Source organism: Xenopus laevis, chromosome 3L (genome assembly GCF_017654675.1).
Source record: "Xenopus laevis strain J_2021 chromosome 3L, Xenopus_laevis_v10.1, whole genome shotgun sequence".
NCBI classification, from domain to species: domain Eukaryota; kingdom Metazoa; phylum Chordata; class Amphibia; order Anura; family Pipidae; genus Xenopus; species Xenopus laevis.
Window position 1 is genome coordinate 134,613,799 of NC_054375.1, and position 25,859 is coordinate 134,639,657.

At 39.1% G+C, this 25,859-nt stretch overlaps 1 protein-coding gene across 1 annotated transcript in view; it reads right to left on the reverse strand.

The window, feature by feature from the left end:
• Window positions 1-25,859, reverse strand: part of aebp1.L (AE binding protein 1 L homeolog) — a 35,775-nt gene that overhangs the window by 5,422 nt on the left and 4,494 nt on the right. The window contains exons 2-19 of the mRNA XM_018253466.2: window positions 22,753-23,090; window positions 19,866-20,366; window positions 17,838-17,903; window positions 17,221-17,283; window positions 16,967-17,059; window positions 13,826-13,891; window positions 13,508-13,588; window positions 13,232-13,291; window positions 12,787-12,852; window positions 12,152-12,261; window positions 10,942-11,081; window positions 10,186-10,270; window positions 6,433-6,577; window positions 5,454-5,542; window positions 5,232-5,355; window positions 2,093-2,289; window positions 1,650-1,829; window positions 609-996 (exon numbers count right to left, since the gene is read on the reverse strand). Of these exons, the coding sequence (XP_018108955.1) occupies window positions 609-996; window positions 1,650-1,829; window positions 2,093-2,289; window positions 5,232-5,355; window positions 5,454-5,542; window positions 6,433-6,577; window positions 10,186-10,270; window positions 10,942-11,081; window positions 12,152-12,261; window positions 12,787-12,852; window positions 13,232-13,291; window positions 13,508-13,588; window positions 13,826-13,891; window positions 16,967-17,059; window positions 17,221-17,283; window positions 17,838-17,903; window positions 19,866-20,366; window positions 22,753-23,044 (2,746 nt within the window). The 5' untranslated portion in view covers window positions 23,045-23,090. The remainder of the gene's footprint in view (window positions 1-608; window positions 997-1,649; window positions 1,830-2,092; window positions 2,290-5,231; window positions 5,356-5,453; window positions 5,543-6,432; window positions 6,578-10,185; window positions 10,271-10,941; window positions 11,082-12,151; window positions 12,262-12,786; window positions 12,853-13,231; window positions 13,292-13,507; window positions 13,589-13,825; window positions 13,892-16,966; window positions 17,060-17,220; window positions 17,284-17,837; window positions 17,904-19,865; window positions 20,367-22,752; window positions 23,091-25,859) is intronic.

The window sequence follows — 25,859 nt, forward strand, 5'->3', positions numbered from 1 at the left end:
TTTCACTTGGTTTTTGTCCCTGGCAGAAAATATAATATTCTAGTTGTGAAGTAGATTAGTGGAAAGGGGTCCAGAGCTAGAGCAATGATTGAACTATTTCACCTATAAATTTGCAGATATATAAGTAGTTATTCTTAAAATGGGAATTTTTGGATGCATCAAATCCAGGATTTGAATTCGGTCAAATGCCAAATATTCAGCTAAATACAACCAGAACTAATAATCTAAAGACTTCATTTTTTAGTTTAGGATTGATGCCATCTTTTACTTTTTTTACTCAAGGTGGAATACTCAAATTAAGGTTTGGATTCGGTTTGCTTTGGTATTATGGTATTTGCCATTAATCGGAATCCAGAAATGATGGGTTTGGTGCAGACCTAATGGGAATGTCTTTCTCAGGACAAGACAGCTTTTTGAATAATGGTAAATTTACCTGAAAACATTTTTCTGTTATCTCCAAATCAAATGTTAAATTTGGGAAATGATTTTTCAGAATTTTAGTTAATGAGCTCCCAGATGCCCTGCAACTCTCTTTACTACAGTGATTGATATTAGATTTTCCCCTCCCTGTAAATTGGCACTTGGAGTTTAGAATCAGTATGTCTTACTGCCAGATTGTGGCCTCCATTTTGCCCCATTGACAATGCCCATTCCCTTTGTGTAGTCTTCCGCGTGGCAGCTTCCCCGGGTTGTCTCCCCCATGTTAAGGTGGGCTGAAGAATAAGAAATGGCAAGCCATCGAAAGATTGCATGATCAGGAGTCCGGGACACCCCTTCATCATCCTCAGTTCCAACCTCCATGAACTCTTCTTCTTCTTCCTCCTCTTCCTGTTGGAACTGTTGATAACGTGGTCTTTCTGGAGATGCCTCCTCTTTTACTGGCCGCGCCATGTCATATGGGTAAGATATTAGCTTTTCCCCTCCCTGTAAATTGGCACCCAGCACAAATGGGATTTTTTCCATCCAAGCTATGATGGATTTTGTCTCCATAGCAACCTAAGGATGGATGGAAAAATGAAACCATATTATTATTCTTTATATATACTGTATAACATTAGCCTGGTAGGCCACACTTTACAGAGAAGGGTTATAACTTTTCACATTGTTCTTCACCCAGCAGAGTTTACAATCTAAGGCCCCTATAACAATATATATATACACTTATATATACACTGGGGTCAATTGCAATGCAGTTAAATATTTTTTGGAAAATGGGAAGAAATCCATGTAGACATGGGATGAACATTCAAATGTAGAACTCAAGATCACCAACCCTCCCCACCCCCAGAGTTATATGACAGAGGTACAATTCTCAAGTTATTAAATTTAAGGTTTGTAACCATGAGTCCAGTGACATTTCTATGATTGTTTTCAACATTAAAATAAGAACACACACAATTTAGAGTTGTCGAGCCTTAGCTAAGGAGCCAAGTTCCTTTTCTTAAGGTGAGAACAATTGTGTTTTTTCAAACCAGGTAGTCCCTTAAAGTAACAAAGCTACTTGTTAAGACAAGGAACCACTTTGAGACCTGATCCACTCCAGTGTTGTGTCAAATTAGAATCACAACAAAGAAATACATTTTCCTCCACAACCAAATGTTAGTGATTTTCCAGAGTAGCATGTTCAGGTTCTTACTGAACTCACTTACCGTAGCATCTTCTGCCATGAAACTGTCTGGAATAGGTAGATGATGGTTGGGCACACGGTGTGGAACCCACTTTCTTTCTTCTGCTGCCCAAAGCGCTGTGTTCAGGTCTGGGAAATTGGTGAAAATATCATAACCTTCTTCTGTCCAGTGACCCAATGCCCAGTTCCCTAACTCTGAACCCTGAAACAACAAGTAATACTATTAGCCCAAGGCTTCCACTTTCAAAATATTTATCTTTAACAGTTCACCTTGCAAAGCTTTCTTATCTCTATTACACAGGTTCATCTGTTGTCTCTTAGGTGGTCTAAAATCTCTACTATGAAGATAGCTAGAATCTTAGCCACAAAGCATAACAGAACTGCTGCTTTTAGAGATAGGAGGAAGGCACACAGTGGACCATTTTCGGGCACAAAGAAAACATTTTTCTAATCATATTTCCCTACCATCTGGCTTGCAATCTCATAACCATCTGGATTTAGTGAAGGGACAAGATGTATTCTAGTATCCCGGACCAAGCTTGTGATGCGAGGGTTCCCATCTCGAAATTCTTTGCATATGAACTGCATGAGGAGAAGCAGCAACTCTCGGCCTAAAACCTCATTGCCATGAAGGCCTGCTGTGTAGCGGAACTCCGGCTCGCCTAGAACCAGAAGGAGTAAAGAAAACGGATCAGGGACAGTTAGGAAAATACTGATTTGAAAGAAAACATTTCCAAAAATAAAGTAAATCCAGGACATAGAGCTTCAGAAAAAGATCAATGTGGTGTCCAGGTGGACATACCTTAAAGGAAAACTATACCCCCCAAACAATGTAGGTCTCTATTAAAAGATACTGAGTAAAACAGCTCATGTGTAAAACCCTGCTTCATGTAAATGAACCATTATCATAATAATATACTTTTTTAGTAGTATGTGCCATTGGGTAATCATAAATAGTAAATTGCCATTTTAAAAAATAAGGGCCACCCCCTGAGATCGTAAGATTCACTGTGCACACATACAAACCACATGTAAGATCACATGAGCCAATTAACAGACAGAGTTGTGCCTTTTGCTTCCTCACTTCTTCCTGTTACAGTTAGTGTTGTAGTATTTCTGGTCAGGTGATCTCTGAGGCAGCACAGATAGAGTCACAAATGGTGGTTCAAGGCAAGAGATGTAAAAGGGCAATATTTATGTAAATATATATTCCAGTTTGGTAAGATTCTTTAATATGTCATTCAATTTGATATAAACTATCTGTTGCTTAAGTATTCATTTTGGGGGTAAAGTTTTCCTTTAAGACCCTCAGCCTATAAAGGGTTTAGATGAATGTCAATAGAAAAGTTATATGGGATGGCACAAGACTGGACCAACAAAAGTGATGCATTAAAAATTTATTTATTTATAGAAAAAGCATTAGACAAAAAGATTTAGCCTTACACATTCCGTGCCTATGGGTCACTTAATCATAGGCTCAGTTAGGAAAATATGAGAATGAATTTTGGGGTTTGTGTATTGTTAGGGTTGCCACCCAGCCGGTATTTAACCGGCCCAGCCGGAAAAAAGGATCTCAAGGCCGGTGCCGGTATTAAAAAAATACCGTCAATTACATTGAGGGTAGAATTCTGAGGGAAAGAACTGCAACTTAGTTTTAAGCAGCTTCGCTGCACCCTCATCCCTCCCTGCTTGAAATTCCCCAGCTACGCATCACCTGTCACAACGCTTACGTGACCTGGAAGGTGTTGTTTAGGGTTGTCACTGCCGGCTCCGCACCTTTTTGCGTCACAGTCCGCCCCTTTAGTACCCCACCACTGGCCGGTAATTTTTTTTTTAAAAGGTGGCAACCCTAGGTATTGTTAGGATGGTGGCAGAAGAGGCTACTGGGGGAGATTAGTCACCCAGTGACAAATCGCCTCTTCTTCAGGTGACTAATCTCCCCTAAATGCCTTCCCGCCAGCTAGAATGTAAATCGCTGGTGGGATGACACTCGGATCACTTCGGCTTTCCAAAGTCACCTGAAGTTTCCTTGTGAATAGTATTCTTGCAAATTGGGAACAAAGCGTCCATTCAGAATTTCAACAACAGTGTAACCCAACCTTTGTTAATAGAATTTCTCCCTGGAAGCAATACCCAATGGGGCTCATTTATAACCACTAGGCAAATTTGCACCTGGGCAGTAACCCATAGCAACCAATCAGCTCTTTCAGTGTCCTGCAGGTTGAACGCTGAATGTTTGCCATGGGTTATTGCCCATAAGCAAATTTCTCCAGTTTTTATAAATGGCCACCAGTGTGTACAGGATATACATCGCACTGATCATAAAATAAATCACTAGCAACACACACACACAACAACACCACAACAAATGAAAGAGTATAACAGAAATGTATGATCTCAATTATGGAACTTTTTGTAGATGTAACAACCCACCAAGTTAAACCAGATTCAGATGCCATCTCTTTTTATGAACCCTTATCCTGAAAGGCTCACTTAAAAGAAATACACAATTGTATTTTGGGGATGACTACAATGAAGCTGCTGGAATTTTCCATGAATTTCTATTAGCAGAAAAACTTTAAAATTCTATGACATCTGTAGCCTGAACATGAAAAGTGGTAACTTGTCTTCGACTGCAGCCATACGGTTTCTCCTAGGCATTTGTAATTTCCATGGTTTCTTGGTGGGACACATGCTAACTACAGCACAAACCTTCCAAGGCCTTTCCAGAGCATCGTATCTTCTTTCGGAGGGGGAGTAAAAATTACTGAGGCCATACTGACAGAACACTTTTATCTCCAACGTTTCATTGGGTTTTGATGACTGTTATTTACTTTCTCGTAAACTTCAAAGTGCCCTTTATTCTCTGAGGAGTCATCCTTTAGAAAAATAGTGTGTTAAGCAGTTTCATAGTCTAATGGCCTCAGAGCCTTAAACAAAAGAATTTAAATAACAGAACCCTGCTCCGTTTGGCCTAATTATCAAAATTGCCCATAATTGTTACATCTTGCTTTCTCCCTATTTCTATGAGAACAAAGAGGCTAAATAGATGGAATAACAGAGTAAACTGTAATAAAAAAGAGATTTGGAGAATAGAGGTTGATTGAGGAGAGGAAGAATAATAATACTGAGAGTGGCCCCTGGTCTAAGATTAATTGGTGGGCCCCTGGTAAAGGTTTTTGGGTGGGGCCCTGGTGTCCCAGTCCGACACTGAGTAGAGAGCCCTGACCTCCTACTTTAACATAAAATCTTATTCTGAACCTTATTCCTATAGCTATAGGGGAATAATTTGCACCAAATGGTGAATGGAGGAAATTAACAGAAGGTGAAAAATAGAAGCGCAAAACAAAGTAACTTAATTGTAATGATCTGGATGTAATGGGACATTTAAAAGGTTGGGTTCACCAAAGATCAGAGAACAGAAGTTGGCAAAAAAAAAGGCATGTCTTTCTCCAGGGCAGTTTAAAAGAAAAAGTTCAATTGGGCAGACATTCTAAAACCTGCCAGTGATCTTTACATTTGTTCTTTGATCATCTTCACTGTTATATACCTCCTGAACTATATCATGTATTCTGCTTGAAAACTCTCAAAGCTTTCTACAGACCTGTCTCGTGGTCTCCTGGGTTGTCAGAAATCTCCATGGCATAGATCTTTAGTCCCTTGGGTGTCTTCCCGATGTTGTATATCCTAGTTATAGTTGGACATTCATCATTTACAACTTTCATGACCTGCAGAAAACAGAGAGGAAATGAAAGCAATTATTAAATAGTTTATTATTTTATTAAAGGAGCTTCATTCAGCAAGCTCTAAGGGCAGGGCAGCTCACCTGTCTCATGTCTTTGTAATTGTGATGTCGGAAATCCAGATTATCTGGGGATGTTAACACCTCATTCTGACTGTAAAAATGGACCACATCTGGGGACAAAGCAATATAGGTTAAAAGTTGTGCACCTATAAAAAAAGGTTAATACTTGAGATAGCAATAGGTAGAAATGGAGGTGCTATACTATAGAATAGTAGAGTAGTTGGCACTGCTGTTCATTGAGTGAATGTATGAGAAATAAGATTTATTGCCATGGGTCACTAGATCTGATGCATACTGTATGTCGTGATCTTTATTGCCTTCCCTAGTCAGCGGAAAAAGGTGTGCAATATAAATGGAACTAATTAAAGGAAATCTATACCCCCCCAAACAATGTAGGTCTCTATTAAAAGATACTGAGTAAAACAGCTCATGTGTAAAACCCTGCTTCATGTAAATGAACCATTATCATAATAATATACTTTTTTAGTAGTATGTGCCATTGGGTAATTATAAATAGAAAATTGCCATTTTAAAAGATAAGGGCCGCCCCTTGGGATCATACGATTCACTGTGCACACATACAAACCACATGTAAGGTCACATGAGCCAATTAACAGACAGAGTTCTGCCTTTTGCTTCCTCACTTCTTCCTGTTACAGTTAGAGCTGCAGTATTTCTGGTCAGGTGATCTCTGAGGCAGCACACAGATCATCACGAAATGGTGGCTCAAGGCAAGAGATGTAAAAGGGCAAGATTTACTTAAATATATATTCCAGTTTGGTAAGATTCTTTAATATGTCATTCAATTTGATATAAACTATCTGTTGCTTAAGTATTCATTTTGGGGGTAGAGTTTTCCTTTAAGAGTCTGGGTAAAATAAAAGGTTTATTTAGTGGTGTACCCAAGAATGTGTGTGTGAGAGATGGAGTTGGGTTTCTGACTGTGGATATATATACAGTTTTATAGTGTGAATACACTTTGTATAGCAACTATGCTTACTAGAGAGAGGACAGCCAAGCACCTCCATACGCATACACTGACTGCCATTCCAGGTCTGTGGGTATATTCTGATGAATCGCGCTGCCACTGGTTCAGGGAAATCTGTTTGCACTGGTGTGTCTTTATCCACATTACCATAGAATAACTGTGGGCAGGGTGGAAGGCAAAGCATTACAAAGAAATAGACCTATAGCCATAACACATCTCCGTCTCATTTATTAACAGCACTCAACAAATTAAACCCCTGCCTATAATGCTAATTAAAACTTAAATCCCTCTTTTACAAAGAGTTTCTTTCAACTATTTAGTGTATCTGCCATTAAAGCTCACTAAAAGTGCATTCAACAATATAATAATAAATTCTCCTTCTGTAGCTGAAGATAAAAACTAATATCCTTCCCACCACACTTTGGGAGACACTTAAATGCGTTTTAAGGGGACATCTGATCTCTTTAGGTACTAATCTAAAAAGAGAAAAGAGAAATGAGATCACTGTCTTACTAAAAGAAATAGCATCCTTAGAACAGGCCCATAAAGAATCGTTAGCCCAAAAAACTTTTGCCACCCTGGAGAGCAGAAGGCTCAAACTAAAATCTCTCCTTGACCAAAAAACCCAGAAGGCCTACTTAAGTAGTAAGCAAAAATACTACGAATTGAACGACAAGAGCACCAAACATTTTGCTAGAACGTTGAAATTGTTACAACCACAAACACATATTACATCCATCGTAGATAAAAATAATATTCCACAATGTAGCACTAGGGGTATTGCTGAAACATTTCAAGCATATTATCAGGCACTTTATAAACTTAAACCCCGATATAATTCTGAACAAACAAAGGGAAAAATTTAAAAGTTTGTTGAGGAGGCGAATCTCCCAAAATTAACCTTGGAACAAGCAGCAGCCCTAGATGTACCTTTCTCTTTAGCAGAGATAGAAAATTGTATTACCTCACTGCCTAATGGGAAAAGTCCTGGACCTGATGGTTATACAGTACTATTCTACAAAGTTTTTTTAAAAGATATCTCTCCGCATCTACTGGAATATTTTAATTCTATAAATAATGTTACGAAATTTCACCCCCAGGCTCAAGAAGCCCACATCACCCTAATTCCGAAACCAGATAAAGACCCACAATTATGCTCGAGTTACAGGCCTATTTCCTTAATAAATGTGGACCTAAAAATTTATGCAAAAATCATAAGCAATAGATTAAAAGAATATCTTTCAGAATTAGTTCATCAGGACCAAACTGGATTCATACCCAAAAGACAGGGAAAGGAGAACACTGCTAAGGTCATCTCATTAATAAAGTACTCTCAAGAGGAAAATATACCAACCCTTCTACTGACTATGGATGCGGAGAAGGCCTTTGATCGGGTCTCTTGGTCTTTCCTAGGAGAAACCTTAAAGGGCCTGGGTTTAGGAAACATTACTATACAAAGAATTATGGCATTATACGACAACCCTACCGCAAAATTAAAGGTAAATGGTTCACTATCATCTAAGGTTCAAATATCCAACGGGACTAGACAAGGGTGCCCACTTTCCCCAATTCTGTTTGTGTTTGTAATGGAATCTCTCCTTGCCCATATTAGGAGAAACCCAAACATACACGGGTTACAGATAGAAGGGAAAGAACATAAGTGTATCGCCTTTGCGGATGACTTGTTATTGTGTATTTCGGACCCCTTTACTTCTCTCCCAAATATAGTGGCCATATTGAAAACATTTGGGGAAGTTTCAAATTTTAAAGTTAACTATGCAAAATCGGAAATCTTAAATATTAATATTCCAGTAAGATCATTCTCATTGATACAACAAAATTTCCCATTTAAATGGGCGAATAGCGCTATTAAATATTTAGGCGTTCGAATTCAATCTGACTTAAATAAAATATATCATGATAACTATGACCCTCTAGTGACAACACTTCAAAATCAATTAGACAAATGGGACAAATTGCAACTTTCTTGGTTTGGTAGGATACATGCAATTAAAATGATTTTACTACCAAAAATTTTGTACCTTTTCCAGGTACTACCAATATTTTTGCCCCAGTCCTTCTTTATATCCATAAAGTCTATGTTAATCAGATTCATATGGGGGGGTAAAAACCCTAGATTGAAATATCATCTCCTAACCCAGCCCAAAAACAAAGGTGGGCTTGGATTACCAGATATATTTCTATATTATATAGCAGTTCACTTAGAACGGATCTATGGCTGGGCTAATGATAAAGTAAAGAAGGACTGGTGCACCCTGGAACAGGCATTTATCCCTTACCCTATCGAAAACACTTTGTGGGTTGAGAACGAGAGTTCCCTTAAAGAACTGTTAAAGCACCCACTTATAGGGGCAACTTTGAGGGTCTGGTTAAGAAATAGAGATAAATACCAACTTACTATCCGGCCATACTATCTTCAACCTTTAATGTATAACCCCAACTTCGTGCCAAGCATGGAAAGGGGTTCCTTTAATAGGTGGAATATGTGGGATAACAGAAAAACAAGAATGGGTGACCTATTTATAACTAATAAATTGATACCATTATCTGACATGCAAAAACGATGGGGTTGTCATCCAAGAGACAATTGGGGATATAACCAACTCCTTGGGTACACTCAAACAAACAAAGCACCAAAGAAGTTATTAAATTGGAACAGACCGGCAACTAGCTGGGAACAAATACTTATAACATCACCTGCGGTCGAAAAAGTTCTAGCAAAATCATATAAAATCCTCTTAAACTCTCAGGCCTATCCTTTATCTAAAAACACTTTTTGTAGCGCATGGGATAAAGAGTTAAACATTACTACATCCGATTATACGTGGGAATTAGTATTTAAATCAATTCATAAATCATCAAGAGCTTCGAGGACTAGGGAGGCCTCGTATAAATTGGTCACCAGATGGCACCTTACTCCGGCCAAATTGAACAAAATTTCCTCGAAATTGATTATTAATTGTTGGCGATGTATGGAACATAAGGGAACACACGAACACATTTGGCTGACTTGTCCAATTTTAACCACATACTGGGAAGAAATTATTCATGTAATAAATGTGGTTACAAAAAGTGATTTTAGATCTAACAATTATGCGCTAATTCTGCTGAATATTATGCCCAGCTCTGAAAGGGTAGTAACCGATTCTCTCACCATTCACTTACTTCACTCAGCTAAAGCAATGATACCCCTAAAATGGAAATCTACCAGTCCTCCAACGTTCTCCGAATGGGTAACAAAAGTAGAAGAAATCAGGAGGTTGGAAGAATTGTCCCATATTATACAGAATAGTAGTAATATTTATTGGAACATTTGGCGCCCTTGGATAGACTATTTAGAGAATCGTTAAACCCACATGGTATAATAAGAATCAATTTGACAGACCCTTTGATTATCTGACTAGTACTTTTTGTATAATTGATATGATAAGCTATGCGGCATTTACCCCCAAAACCCCACCTTTTCCCTCCCCTTTTCTTTCCTTCTGTAACCCCCCCCCTCCTCTTGAATACTTTTGTATGGATAAAATCTTAAATAAAGATATTACAAAAAAAAAAACTAATTTCTTCGTTACAATTGATGTCAGATCTCTTTCACAGTTATTGCCTGTAGTTACCAGGCCCACCTTCATAACTGAAATTCTTCCTTTCATTAGACGTGTTTCTGTGATCTCTCTATAGTTTCACCAGTTCAAGCACACACACACATGGAACCACAAGTTAATGGAAGGTTCACACACTCACCATCTCCTCATATCCATTGCTGTACAAGACCCACTTCTGGCTGTCATTGCTAAACCCCACATGGAACGACGTGACAAAATCATCACTGTGAGAAGCAAGGAAGTAATAGAGATAATTGGGAGCTGACCTCCATACTTCATCATCATTCATCATCATTTATTTATATAGCGCTGTCAAGATACGCAGTGCTTTACTGGGTAAGACAAAACACATGGGGGCCAGGTCTAATTCGCACTTTAGTGATTTTGAGAGTAACATTTATTCGCCTGAAGCTACGTGATTGGCAGTATCTTTCGCTAGCAAATAGTCGTCTACGCCTGTTAGTAAATTGACGATGTCCCCGTGGATGAGATTTCTTGGGGAATTTTCGCTAGCGACGGCCACTTCGCCATTTAGTAGGGATGCACTGAATCCACTATTTTGGATTTGGCCGAACCCCCGAATCCTTTGTGAAAGATTCGGCCGAATACCGAACCGAATCCGAACCCTAATTTGCATATGCAAATTAGGGGTGGGAAGGGGGGAAATAATTAACTTCCTTGTTTTGTGACGAAAAGTCACGTGATTTCCCTCCCCATCCCTAATTTGCCTATGCAAATTAGGATTCGGATTCGGTTCGGCTGGGCAGAAGGATTCGGCCGAATCCGAATCCTGCTGAAAAAGGCCGAATCTTGGCCGAATCCCGAACCAAATCCTGGATTCGGTGCATCCCTACCATTTAGTAAATCATGAAATGGATGGGACAGGGATACATACTGGATAAGGGAATCCCGGCCTTGTGTTATTACTCCAGTGAACAATGTGGTTCTCCGTGTGTCCACCTCCAACCACTGCACCTGGCTCTCATCCTCCGCACACCAGGCGCCATCAAAGAAATCATCCTCATTGGCTCCTGTCTGGAGATGGCACAGGAAACAAAAAGAGGGGGACATAAGCTATAGGTGAAGTCATTTTTAGCTTCTAATTAATCTTTTTTCAGAAGGTTCCATCATGACTAAAATAAAGTCAGAGTTAAACAGAATTATACTGGTGCTTGACAAATCCCACAAACAAGGAATATATTGTGACACCATGAGAGGAAATGCACAGAGAATGGAGGGGGAAATATATCTGAATATTAATTAACTGTCCCCTTGGTAACAGGGTACTGCATCACACATGCATGGAAATGAGAGAAAACCATTAAAATGATAATACCAAGGGGTACTAATGTTGCTTTAGGACAATTGAGGTCAGCTTCTGGCAGATATCCAGTCATTCCTCTACACCCAGGGTCACACACACACACATTGGCACTTAATATCCTCCTTTTTGTGTCTGTAAGTTACCCTCCCATTTAGATTGTAAGCTCTATGGAGCAGGGACCTCCATCCTCTTGTCTCTGTGACACTAAACTCTTAATCTTTAGTGTGTATTTATTATGGCAATGACTCCCTGTTTTTTCTATTAATTTCTTGTTCTGCTGTACAGTGCTGCAATTTCAAGTAGCGCTATATTACTAAAAATATACATACATACCCACATCTCCCAACATTTCGGAAATAGAAAGAGGGACAAAAAGATTTGCTTCATGGAGCGCAGGGAATTTTTTTGTCACACCCATTTTGTGGCCACACCCCCTAATTATCATGCTCATTTTACAAAATTTGGCAAGTTATTACAGTTTTGCTAATGAAGGTGAATTGCCCTTTAAACTGCCTGCAAGTCACAGTTTCCACGACCTGCTTATCTTAAATTGTTTCTTTGTTTATCTTAAATTGTTACTAAAGTATCTAAGTGCACCTGGTGGCTGTTCTGGGCTTTCTGCCAAAAGCCAATTAAATGAGAAACTTTGTATCTTTTTCTAGCTGTTCATTGCAGGAGATCAAAGAGAAAGTTGGGACATTTCCGTAACAAACCAGGGACTGCAGGTTGAGCTGTCACAATCGGGACTGTCCTGCGAAAGACAGTTTGGAGGTATACATACCTGCATATTGAGTCTTCCTCTCTGAGCATGGAGGCCGTGGCGCAACATGGAGGAGGCCAGAATCTGATCATCCTCGATGCGGTGGGATTCCAATCCAATAGGTGGGCACTCTGTGGGAGGAATGAATAAGAGCAGGCAGGGTTAGATGTGTGAAATGCAATTACATTGTTAATAGCAATACCCTTTACTCATGTCCAAAATATTTTATATTTTTTCTTAGCTGGATGAAATATGTCTGTGTTTTTGAGATAGGGCAAGTGGTAGACAGCCAGGGCCATAGTAAAGAGACAGACTCTGGCGCCTGGTGATGGTGATAGGACGAGGCTGCAAATAATGGGGTGGAATTACATAAATCGTGATGTTTAGCCTATTGCCCTTCAGCTGTTGTTGTACTGCACCCCCAGCTTCCCTGAAAAGGATGTTTAGAGTAGTGGTTCAACAATAGCTGGAGTTGCAGATCCCTTGTGTACAACTTGTCCTTTGTACTTATATCTCCATTTCACAACCCTGGGGCCTCTTTTTATTTTATAAAGACCTCTCTGCATGCATGACAAGGAGGCAGAGTATCTCTGTAAGCCAGTGGCACTAGTACTCATTGGCTTGTATGCTTGGTTCGGCTAGTGAGGATCACTCACTTTTCCTCTCTTTTGGAAGCTGCTCCTCTTCCTCTTCCGAATCCCAGGATTCAGGTTTTTTCTTCTCTGCAATGTGACGGAGAGATATAAGCAATGTATCCTAGGATTTACCTGGTTCCAGTACAGAGTGTCCCACCATTAAGCCCTTCCTCTCACCCAGTTCTTAACCATCTGCTTCTTCTGGAACTCCCACTTATTATCCATAAAGGAGACATTATACTGATTAATTATGGTTATTGAAAGATTAGTCCAACATGAGAATAAACTTGCTGGGATTTTGCCTTCTTTCAAAACAAATTAACTATGACAATTAACTTTGTAATTTTCTCTATGATAATTATTCCTTCGGTTTAGTTTTTTACTTTTTACCGTTGGTTGCTACACACACCTGAATTCCTCCCATCTTTCCTCCCCCTTCTTCCTCCATTTTATTTCCTTTTCTCACCTTTTTCCTTCTCCTCTCTTTCCCGTTCTTCTTTGCTGCTGGTTGGTTTCTGAGGTTTCTCTTTAATTGGAAAAATAGTACGATATGTGTTATATCACTGAAATCTGTTTGTAGAATGAAAGCCCAGTAAATAAGGATGGCAACAGTAAGGAATTAGGGATAGTAGAAGAGAATACAAGGGGGTATTTATAGCTTGTGGGGGGCCTAAATAATTTATTTCAACCACTGGTGACTGCCATTCTAAGTATGCCAATTGGTAGGCCTGGTAATCATTACTTGAGGTATATTTCTCTTCATCTGTTCCCTCCTCTTCCTCCTTCTTTCGATCTGGTGGTCTAAAATGCACTGTGTAATCATCTGAAAAAATAAGAGCACATTTCTGGGGTTACATTGCACTCTCTTTCTACTAGCCTGAAATATTTTAGTTCTCACCCACTTCCACAGAAAACTCTTACAAGAAGCTCTATATCACTGCACTTCTTACCCCTGCTGACTCTAATAGAGAGAGAGCTATATAACATATAACAGATAACTGCACTACTTTACCAATGTAGAAATGCTAGTGTTTGTATGTGTTGCCGGTGCTGTACTTACAGTCATCATAATTGAATTTGAAATCAGGATAATCGGGGGGCAGCGTGGGTGGTGCCACAGGTTTCCCTGAAATGAAAAAGAAGTCAGTTATGGACACATTCTTTCCATTTTTGATCATTCAGGAGCTGTGGTTCACCAGTGTACAGTTCCACGAACAGATAGTTCAGACCAGAGTCCAGAGCAAATAATTTTATTCCTCATTTCTCTTATTAAACAACCCAGTTTTAGCAAAGAACTAAAATGATGAGTTTATTTACTGCATGACCATTTCATAAAAAATAGATGTATATGATACATAAACTCAGTTTATTTAAGGGATGCACTGAATCCAGTTTTTTCGATTTGGCCAAACCTCCGAATCCTTCGTGAAAGATTCGAGCGAATACCGAACCGAATCTGAACCCTCATTTGCATATGCTAATCAGTGAGGCTGACTGAAAAAAATTTGACTTTAAAAATTTTACCTTGTTTTGTGACAAAAAGTCACATGATTTTAAGGATCTGAATCCTGCTGAAAATGGCCGAATCCTGGCCGAATACCTAACCGAATCTATTTAGTTTATTTATATAAATATCCTTATCGCTTTACCCAGTTTTATGCTATATCTGAACGTGTATGAAAATATTTTTTTTATATATATTACAGTGAACTTTTCCATTAAATTATTCACTGAAAAGTTTGGGGCAGTGTTCCTCTTGGGCTACCACTAGGGTTGCCACCTGGAAGGTATTTTAACGGCCTGGCCAGTAAAAATTGTTGCTTGATGCCAATGTTATTTATAGGGAAAAACCATACAAATATAGGAAGACAACCTTAGCTATGACAGTTAGATCAGTATTTTAGCAATGAAACAGTGCACTGGTTCCCCCGGGCAATATAAAATTTGGAGTCCCAGCCACGACAGAAAACATGACCTTCATTCCCACTACTAACTCCCCACAGTCATGGAGTCTGTATAATTGTAGTTTCGCCATGAGCTCAGAGGAAATTCAAAATGGCCATGCCCACACTGAGCATTAAACATACCAGTGTGATACATTGTGGTGCAGACAATCATACATGTTAAGTAAACAGTGTCAGTGACTTTTCTGGGTTTTGCCTCCCCCATCACTAAAAGCAATCACTGGGGCAGCTACATACAAATACAGACTTGCTGGGTGACTAAGGGTATAGAAGTATTATAGAGTATTTGTATGATAGAAACCAGTGACTCAATATTATTATAAAGGGAGTTCACCTCTAAGTTAACTTTTAGTATAGAATTCTAAGCTACTTTTCATCGATCTTTATTATTATTTTTATTTTTGGTTTTTTCATTATTTACCGTCTTCTAACTCTTTCCAGCTTTCAAATAGGGGTCATTGACCCCATCTATAAAACAAATTCTCTGTAAGGCTACACATTAATTATTACTATTACTTTTTATTACTCATCTTTCTATTCAGGCTTTCTTCTACTCATATTCCAGTCTCTTATTCAAATCAATGCATAGTTGCTAGGGGAATTTGAACCCAAGCAACCGGATTGGTGAAATTAGAAACTGGGGAGCTGCTGAATAAAAAGCTAAATAACTAAAAAATAACACATAATAAAAAATGAAAATCAACTGCAAATTGCCACGGAATATCACTCTCTACATCATACTAAAAGTTAACTCAAAAGTGAACAACCCCTTTAAGAATATCTAGACAGAGCAGCTATTTCTGGTGTGACATAACACAAAAATGTAAAAAGTCTTAACTGTCCTTAGGATATTTCCTACCTAAAATATGCCAAAATCCCATAGGTGCACGTGAACTTGCATATAATTCCTTATAAAGCCAGCCAAGAATGGCAATGCAAGTAATGAATTCAACTTATAAGGAGCATTTGCTTTAACTACAACACAGATTTTATCTGAGAGTCTCAGAGGATCTCAAAATAGAGTTCCCATTATTTGTTTTGGACACTATACAAAAATTCCAAATTACTGAACAATTCTCCAGGTCTGAATGCACATGATGTTGGAGGTTAACAATGTTTCCATATCCACATGAACTGTTTAGCGATCATTTTTTGTTTTGTTTTGAAGCCCCTTGTGGAGCCAAGTAAAGTAGCCACCATTTCTGGAAAATAAATAATTGACCTTCCCATTAGTTTTATCTTCCTACCCTATTAATAGGCCATATAAAACTCTAGCAGAAGTTTTTGTGCCACTTCCAACATGGCAGGGGTATTAGTTACTGTGCTTAGTTGCTCTAAAATAGAACAGAAAGGAAATAAACAATTCCCAAAACTTCCGTGATGATAAAAAAATAAGTAATAACTAAGAAAAAATGTGTAATAAAAAGTCTTTAGCATCATCCAATTAAAATAATTAGCACAACACATGGCAAGAAACAACCTGGAGACTCACAAAAATCAAACTCATGCAATGCAGAAAATGAATATTCTGTAAACGATATTCTGTCCGGGCCTCAGCTATACCAAGAAGTTATTTTAGATATGGTTTTCACTGTCATCAGAACATATGGAAACATATTTGCCTTTGCAGACAGGCTAGACAAAATCCACCCACCAAGACTGACCCACAGCTGTTTTTCATACAGAGATTCTGCAGGCAAAGCTTATTTTGTAGGTGAAGACAAATGTGGTTGGCACAGGAAAGTCTGTATTACCAGAAAAAAAAAGCGCAATCCAGCAAGAATGAAAAGTGAATCACTAAGAATGAGACCAAATAATGATCTTGTGATTCAGTGTCATTTCCTGAAATCTCTTGGACCTTACCATAAGGTTTAAAATTTAGTTTAGTCCCCTCATAACATTGTTAAAACATATATGAAAAGATTTCTGCATCTGCCATGCAGCCATGGTTCTAATAATATCTGTCAAAACATAGATAGTAAACTATAAATCCCCACTCCTAAACCTTCCAACCTTGACCTCCAGTCTTAGCATCAAGGAGACAAAATAGGCAGATCTCATTCTAAGTGGTCTATATGCTGGGTTCCCCTATCCTGTAGGAGTCAGCCCCATAGTTTGGGAACCATTGCTTTAGGGGGCTGTGATATAATACAGGCACATCTAGGCCAGTCCTGTAACCAGCAGCTAGCCGATATTGGTCTAATGCAGTTATGATCAACATTTAAAAATGTACTCACTTGGTGGAGGTTTCTCCTCAACAACAGGACTTTCTGGCCTTTTGTGCTCAGGGATCTTGGGTGGCTTCTTCTTCTGGCGCCTAATGTAGGCATCTGAAGGAGCAAAAAGAAGACATCATATTAAAATAACAAAAATCAAAACTGTGGAAACTGAGGAAGGAAGAGAATGTAAGAGATTGAGGAATACAGAAGAAGAGACAGAAAACAAGAAATATAGCGTGATGGGGAAAATATGGAGTACTCTGTGTTCATACAGTCATCATAATCCTCCCTTTCCAAGCGTTCATTGTAGTCCTCGGTTGGAAGTTCTTCTTTTTCTGGCAAAATAAAACAGTTACTGACCACACTGTATATTGAGACGATAATTTTCCTTGTATACTACATGGCTATATGTTGAGAAGCTTGTACAGTATATGATCTAATTTTGTTTGTCTTTCTTCACACACCACATGTTGGCATTTAACACGTGGCATGTAACAGATCAAAGTACTAACCACAGCACTACAAATTTCAATTTTAGTTAGTGCTAAGATAATGTAAGAGCAATCACCCTCACGTTTGCTGAATAACTTGCTGCTGCTTGGAGACCCTTTCAAACCGATTAAACAAGGGCTGTGGCACATTTCACTTGACACAATGAGCTATGGGCTTTCCAGCACCAGTGATCAATTGAAGCATATTCACTGGTATCAGGTGGCCAACAGAGCATCCTATTCAAGTGGAAAGGAAAGCAGAGCAATCCTTGGCCCATAGTGGTGTGTTAATCACTGCCACAAATAGTGTGGCTTAGCCCTGAAAGAAGCAACTCTAATTGGAAGAAACAACTCTGAAATAACATTGCATGAGATTTGATGAGATGTAAGTGACTCACCAGGCTGAGGTCGGCGCTCCTCTCTGTCTGGTTCTGGAGGTTCAGGAATTGGTAATACAGGAATTTCTGGAATATAATATGTAAATATTTGAGAAAGGTGGAAACTGGCTCAGTCCATTTTACAGGCCCTTTAAGCTCTGTAAAATAGGGGCCTAAAAATAACTCTTCTGTTACACCCCTACATGGTAGCCTCTAGCACTTACTATATTACACACTGTGCAGGTAATTCATTAAGGGGCATTTTAGGACTCTGTGCTACCCTGAGGCGGCCAAGTCGATGCCACCCTCTAGATTCGTTTTTTTACTGTCAGTGAAAGAAAGGGTTGCAGCTTGACTATATTGCGAAGGAAGAAACGGCAGGTTTTGGCAGTAGTATTAATATGAATAGAGAAGGAGAGAGACTAGTTAAAGGTGACCCCCAAGCAGTGTGCTTAAATAACAGGATTAATGGTCATGCCATCAATAGTTATGGTTTGGGTGGGAAGACCATGAGCTCAGTTTTGTCAAGTTGAGCTTGATGTGGTGTTGGTTCATCCAGGAGGAAATAGTTAGTAGGCAGTTTGCTATCTGGTTCTAAATGTCAGTGGTTAGTGAAGGGGAGTCTAAATATATCTGGATGTCATTAGCATACATGTGATATTTAATGCCAAATGAAGATATAAAGTCTCATAAAGGAAGAGTGTACAAGGAAAACAGCAGAGGACAAAGTACAGAACCCTAAGACACCCCCATATTAAGATGGACAGGGGGAGAGATTAGCAAAAGTCACAGAGAAAGAGCAGTCAGAATGGTAGGAAGAGAACCAGGATACAGCTCAATCTCGAATAGCAATTGAATAGAGCATTGGCACTAGAACATAATGGTCAACAGTATCAAAAGCAGAAGATAAGTCCAGGAGAATGAGGATAGAGTAATGTCCTTTGGCCATAGCAGTCTGGAGATCATTTGCAACGCTACATAAGGCAGTCTCTGTGGAGTATGTAGGTCGAAAGCCAGACTGCATGGGGTCAAGCAGATAACTGGTGCAGAGAAAGTTAGTAATACTGGAAAAGACAAGACATTCCAGATGTTTAGGGGCTAGCAATAAGAGAGAGGCAGGCGGTAGTTAGAGAAACAGTATGGGTTCAGTGTAGCCTTCTTGCAGAACTTGAAACTAATATTTTCATTGAAACTAATCCAATTATAGTATTTGCTTCTTACCCATCACCTATTTTTTATATTGCCCTTGATGATTTTTTCTGTAACCATATGTTCTCCTGAAGCATAAGCCATACTGTAGCTCTGTGAAACTGGTGGCACCATATTGAAGGCATTGCTTGTGCACCAACACCATAAAACAAAACATTTACTGTGGGTACAATATGTGGGCTTTCACTTCCAGTGTTATTTATAAGCTGAATCCCTATATACCCAGGCCAGTATTTCAGTCAATAAGCAAGAGAACTTTAATTGACAGACATATGGCAATGAATATCAATGCATGCTCTAGTCTAAAGGTTCCCTATCTCACAGTTCCATTAGAGTAAAGGAATGAGACATGTCCTGCCTGATATTACTTCTCCCATTCCTGGCCCCTCTCTTTTTGCTGTCAGCCAACAAACGCCTCCTTGGGGACACTACATGCAGCTCAATTTTAAATCCCCTCAGCCACCTGATTGGATGTTTACATCAAGGCACCTGACTGGCCAAGGGTCAAAAAATCCAAGGAATCATAAACAACACACATATGGCCTTTAAAAATGTAAAAGGTCAGTTGTTGTCTTTTTTAGGGTCAGTCATCTTTAAAAATCAGTAGCTAGTATAGTAGAGAACTTTATAATATAATCCTAGGCAGGTCTCTGAAACATGACTTTGCTGCTGAGTAAGTGAGACTCAGAGAAGATGCTTCCATAGAAATGTTGGATAATCTTTTATCATGGAAATCAAGACTGGCAGCAGCTAGAGATATTGGACTGGGCAACTGACAACTGTACTCCCGATGGGAGCCAAAACCTTATGCCCTCCTATATTACTTGCATAGCAACTCACCTTCCTTCCATTCTTCTCCATCATATATTCTTCTACTGTCTGTTATTGTTGGTCTTTCGTATCCTTCCTCTGTTTCTTCTTTTCCATATCTCTCTTCTTCATCAGTAACTTGTGGTATCTTGTATGTCTCTTCTGTCTCAGTTACCTGTGGCCTTCTGGGCCTCTCATCTTCCTCTGTAACCTGGGGCCTCCTGTACCTATCTTCTTCTTCTTCTATAATTTCAGGCTCAATGTATGTCTCTTCCTCTTTTATTTCAGGCCTCTTAAGTCTCTCCTCCTCTTCCCGTCTTTCTGTTGGTCTCTCTGGCTTTTTCCCAGGGGTCTTCTTAGTGGGTTTTAGTGGCTTCTCTTTGGGTTTTTTAGTTGGTTTTGGCTTCTTCTCTTTTGGTTTCTTGGTGGGTTTGGGAGGCTTCTCCTTTTTCGGTGGTTTCTCCTTGGGTTTCTTGGTGGGCTTAATGGGTTTCTCTTTTTTCGGCTTTTCTTTACCCTTATCTTGTGTGTCTACAAAGGGTTTAGAAAACAAATATAAGAATTTGAAAGCACCCCAATAAATAGTACTGTTTTTTTCTGCAAATATCATTGGTGATTTTAGGGAAGATATTACTATGAGTGCTGCACTTTAAGCATTTTTGTCACTTTACAACTTACTACTCATTGCATTCCAAAGCCTTTTAAACAGGTCTAAGTTCTAACCAATCTGGATCCCAGATGTGGGTTGCTGCATGAATTATTATAAATAGGAACAACTTAGTTTTGGAATCCCCATTTGCTCACACGTGTGCTCTCCTGTCAGATAAGCGGCTACTGCTTATGTTTTATGTGCTGAGTTTGGCAAAAAGGAATCACAATATGAAGGCACCTGCAATATTATGGACTCTTTCCAGCCTAGAAAAGAGGGTCACTGACCCCATCTAAAAGCAAATGCTCTGTAAGGCTACAAATGTATTGTTATTTCTACTTTTTATTACTCATCTTTCTATTCAGGCCTCTCCTATTCATATTCCAGTCTCTTATTTATATCAATGCATGGTTTCTAGGGTAATTTGGACCCTAGCAATCAGATTCCTAAAATTGCAAACTGGAGAGCTGCTCAATAAAAATCTAAATAACTCAAAAAACACAAATAATAAAAAACGAAAACCAGAATATCTACATCATACTAAAAATGTATGTAATGGTGAACAAGCCCTTTAATAAAGATTAACCAAACTGATTCTTTGAAGGATATTATTTTGGGTAAAGCTACTGTCTTCATTTGCTTGAAAAAGGACTGGAGGCAGAATCAATAGAATTGTCTTTAACCCCAGTTGCTTTTTTTTTGTCTTAACTTGAAAAATTTTTTGACTGAAAAATACCCATAAAAACTAACGTTTTTTGTTGAAAAAACAACTGGACCTATGATAAAAAAAAACCTTAATCTCAGCCTTATTTAGCCAACAGTATCCTGATTCTTTGCTTGACTCCTTTCTATAATGCATAAAAACCAAATAACAGAAATTTTCTTCTTATCCAAATTACTCAAATTCCAGGGAGACGGAAACTTCCTGTGTTATTTTATACCATAATTTACGAGACAATTATTTAACAGCTTAAGACATTGCAGCTGCTTATGTGGTTTCATTGAGACAGTAATCCTGGGGTTATTACAGACCCATAACTATGTAACTGTTGTATATAATATTTCATGTACACAGCAAGGCTACACATGTACAATATATGTGGGCCCCATGCGATTTGTACTCATTTTGTAACCACAATAAAATGTTAAATCAAATTCAGAGAATAACAAAATATGGCTGGGCAACAGTTCACCTCTCTAGCAAGTCTGACAGCAATGCTGTCCAAGAGTTTCCATGTTGCAGGCCAATTATTCACTATTTCTGATAACGGCCTGCCTGCATTACTGTGATATAACACACGTTTAATGTTAGGCAGCATTGTATTCATGAGGGGCGTGCTTGGGGCGGTATAAAGGTGTCCCCTCATCCTATTCCCTACCTGCTCTCTAATTTGTATGTGCAAATGACACGAAATTCAGAACAAAGGGATTAAACATGTTTCTTGTAATCCACAGTACAGGAGCAAAACTTGCACCTGTTTATAAATAGTGTGTAAATTGTTCTTAAACTATTCTGGGTACCACCCTGGTACCACCCAATGCACAAGCCATGCAACGCATAACGTAAACCCCATAGGTAGAGGAAGTTAAGTTAACTTTTAGTATGATATGGAATGGCTAATTCTAAGCAACTTTTTAATTGGCCTTCATTTTTTTCTTTTTTTTTTATAGTTTTTGAGCTATTTGCCTTCTTCCTCTGACCCTTTCCAGCCTTGAAAAGAGGGTCACTGACCCCATCTAAAAGCAAAAGCTCTGTAAGGCTACAAATGTATTGTTATTGCTACTTACTTGATATTACTCATCTTTCTATTCAGGCCCTTTCCTATACATATTTTATTCTCTTATTGAAATCAATGCATGGTTGCTATGATAATTTGACACCTAGCAATCAGATTGCTAAAATTGCAAACTGGAGAGCCGCTGGATAAAAAGCTAAATAACTCAAAAAACACAAATCATAAAAAATGAAAACCAATTGCAAATTGTCTCAGAATATTAAGCTCTACATCATACTAAAAGTTAACTCAAAGGTGAACGACCCCTTTAAGTATTAACATCAAACTACTAATCTTGCTAAGGATCCAAGCCTATATGGATATACCTTATACTTTATATCTAGCAGTTCAACCACTTCTTGGAGACAATTCTACAAGTTCTTCATTCTTACTGTAAAACGATTCCTATAAGGGATGTCCTCTAGTTCCATGGAAAGATCCACTGGTAAATATCCATCCAGAGATCATATGTTTACTTTATACATTTACTCACCTCCACCTGTACTTTTTGGTGCCTTGGCTTTCTTCTTTGAAACAGTACCATCTTCCTCTTCATTTCCTCTAGTCCTACTACTCACTGCATCCCCTTCTTCCTGCTCCACCACCGTTGTCTCTCCAGGCTCCACCTTGTCATCCTCTTCTTCCTCAGGATCAAGTTCCTTCAGGAATCCCTGCAGGAACTCTTCAATCTCATCATCAGTCAGAACAGACTGTGCATGGGCCTGGGGTGATAACTGACCCAGAAGCAGAAACAGGAGGAATAGTGGGGCCCTGTATACCCACATTCTTCGCTTCTAGGGGGGCCACAGAATGTTTTGGTGATGGCAAAGCCTGTAAGAAGGAGAAGGAAAAAGTATATTGGAGCAACACAACAGATAACTTCTTATAGAAATTACCAATATACTATAGAACTCTTAGTCATTAAATCATTTATGCTTATTCTCACCCGGGTTGTGAGCAATATAATACACCATAATAACCTACTGGTGACTATTAGGCCATACATCAACATGTCCCTATGCAAAAGGTTATGTCTACTTTGGGTTAAAGCTGTGCCCATTTATATCTTGTATGAGCTCCCCTGTACCTCTGCATTCTTCATACTATTCCCGAGCCAAAATATCTCAAGACTGGACAATTTATGCCCACTGTCACGTTTCATTTCAGGAAAATGAACTACCCTCAAATAGTCCTCAAAATAAAAAACACATGTATGGGAGACTACAGACGATGACAGATCCCATACCTGTACCACTTGAAAAAGTATTTTTTATTTATGTACACACTTAGCTGCTTAATGATCTGACTTCTGCAGCAGCAAAAACATCATTCATTTTGTAGTGAATAACATCACAAATCTCTACTAGTGATCCTTGACCTTTGAAGGCCCAAGACACTGTCAAAGCCCTGTGGAATGTGCTCAACTCATTCATAATATTTGATTCATACACATTAATAATGCAGTAATCTCTTGCTGCCATTTGGGAAAAAAAAGATATTACAGGTGTGGAACCTGTTATCCAGAATGCTTGGGACCTGGGGTTTCCGAATAAGGGATCTCCATAGTCTACCTTAAGTCTACTAGAAAATCATGTAAACATTAAATAAACCTAATAGGCTGGTTTTGCTTCCAATAAGGATTAATTATAGATTAGTTGGGATCAAGTACAAGGTGCTGTTCTATTACTACAGAGAAAAAGGAAATCGTTTTTAAACATTTGGAATATCTGGATAAAATGGAGTCTATAGGGCAGATTTACTCGAGGGCGAAAAATTGCCAGCGACCGCTTCGCATCCATCGCAACACTTCGCCAGGCAAGTCTGGTGAACCAGGTAACGTTCTGTAAAAACCGCATCGCCAGGCGAAAAGTCACCTGGCGATAGAGTGGGAATCACTGCTAGCGTCTATCTCTTTCGCTACCGCCCGTTAGTAAATTGGCGTTGTCCCTGCGAGTGGTAACACTAGCAAATTCACGCTAGCGTTAGCCACTTGACCCTTAAGTAAATCAGCCCCAATGTACTAAGGAGAGCAGGCTTCATTACGCTAGCAAAAGAGATAGAAGTTAGCAGTGATTCGCACTCTATCGCCATGCGACTTTTCGCTCTTGCGAATGGACATTACTCTGCAAATTCACTAAAATGCAGATTTTACTGAAAGTCACCTCTTTCGACAGACTTGCCTTCACCAGCTCAGACCAGGCTAAGTGCAATGGAGTGCATAGATCTTCCTCAATCTTCTGTCACTTACATCATATTTTCTGAGTGGAAAAACGTCTAAGTTTATAAAAACAATGGTGTCTTCCTTTTTTCAGGGTGATAGGCTGCAAAAGTCCTAAAAAAATATTTTTGTGTAACCGGTTTCCCCCCTACATTTTCTAGCATATGGGAACATTATTTTACAGTGGGCTCATGTGTAGGGCATTAAAACAACTCTATTGGCTTTATGTCTAGTTATCAAAATCAATGTAATGTATTAGATGCAACATGTAACAAAAAGACGTCCATTCAACTTTAAATCTCCCACTGTATGCAAATTAGCCTGAGGGAAGACCTCTAACGAATTTGTGCTAGGCAAAATTGAAGCGCATCTTCACTTTGATTTGCTCGCATTGGCGAAGTAACGCTAGCGTATAATTCGCCAGTGTCTGTCAGCCAGGACAAAACTTGGCATTTAAATAAATTAGCATCGTTCCAGTGAATTTTTGTCTGGAGAAGTGTTGCAAAAGGGTGTGAATTGGTCGCTGGCGACTTTTTGCCCTTGAGTAAATCTGACCCCATGGGAGATGGCCTTTTTGTAATTCGTTGCTTTCTGAATAACAGGTTTCGCGATAACGGATCCCATAACCTGTATTAACAAGGTTATGGGATCCTGGTTGTAAGTGGTAGCACAAGGCAAGATTTGTGTATTTGATACAGTTAACTCAGTGGCCTTGAGAATTGTTATACCTAACACCAACTAGGAGACCCCGGCCAAACTGACTTTGCCAGATGTACCAAAGTCTAAGAAACGTAACAAGTGGTAAGCTTTGGCAGTCACCTTACGCAATAACATACCAGACCTTTCATTTTATACTTTAAAAAAGTCATCAATAGCGTTTTTTGGCTCAAGTTAGTCCTTAGCTATGTACAGGAAAAACAACCTTTACCATCTAGTTGGAAAAGCTCTGCTAAAGATGTGGAAAATGTTACATATGTCTGGGCCTCTCACAGAAAACTCTTTCATATATATAATTACTTTTTGTTTTAATGCCATTAGTCAATATGACTTAAGCAGTGAGTAGGGTGATGTTAACCGGTTTCAGAGGGTAGTGAAGGGGCTAAATACATTCATGTTTGTGATGTCAGCCTTGTGATTAAAGGTGGCCATACACGGAGAGTTCCGCTCGTTTGTCGATGTTGCCAAACGAGCAGATCTCTCCCGATATGCCCTGTCGGGCTGATCCGATCGTGGGCCCTAGGGCCCAACAATTGGATCCTAACGGTGGCTTTACGGGCGGTCGGATTGCAGGACCGAATCAATGAACAGATGCGGCCGCAATCCGACGGGATTTTTAGTCCCAATACGATCTGGATGATCTAGAAGCCCGTCAGGGGGCCCCA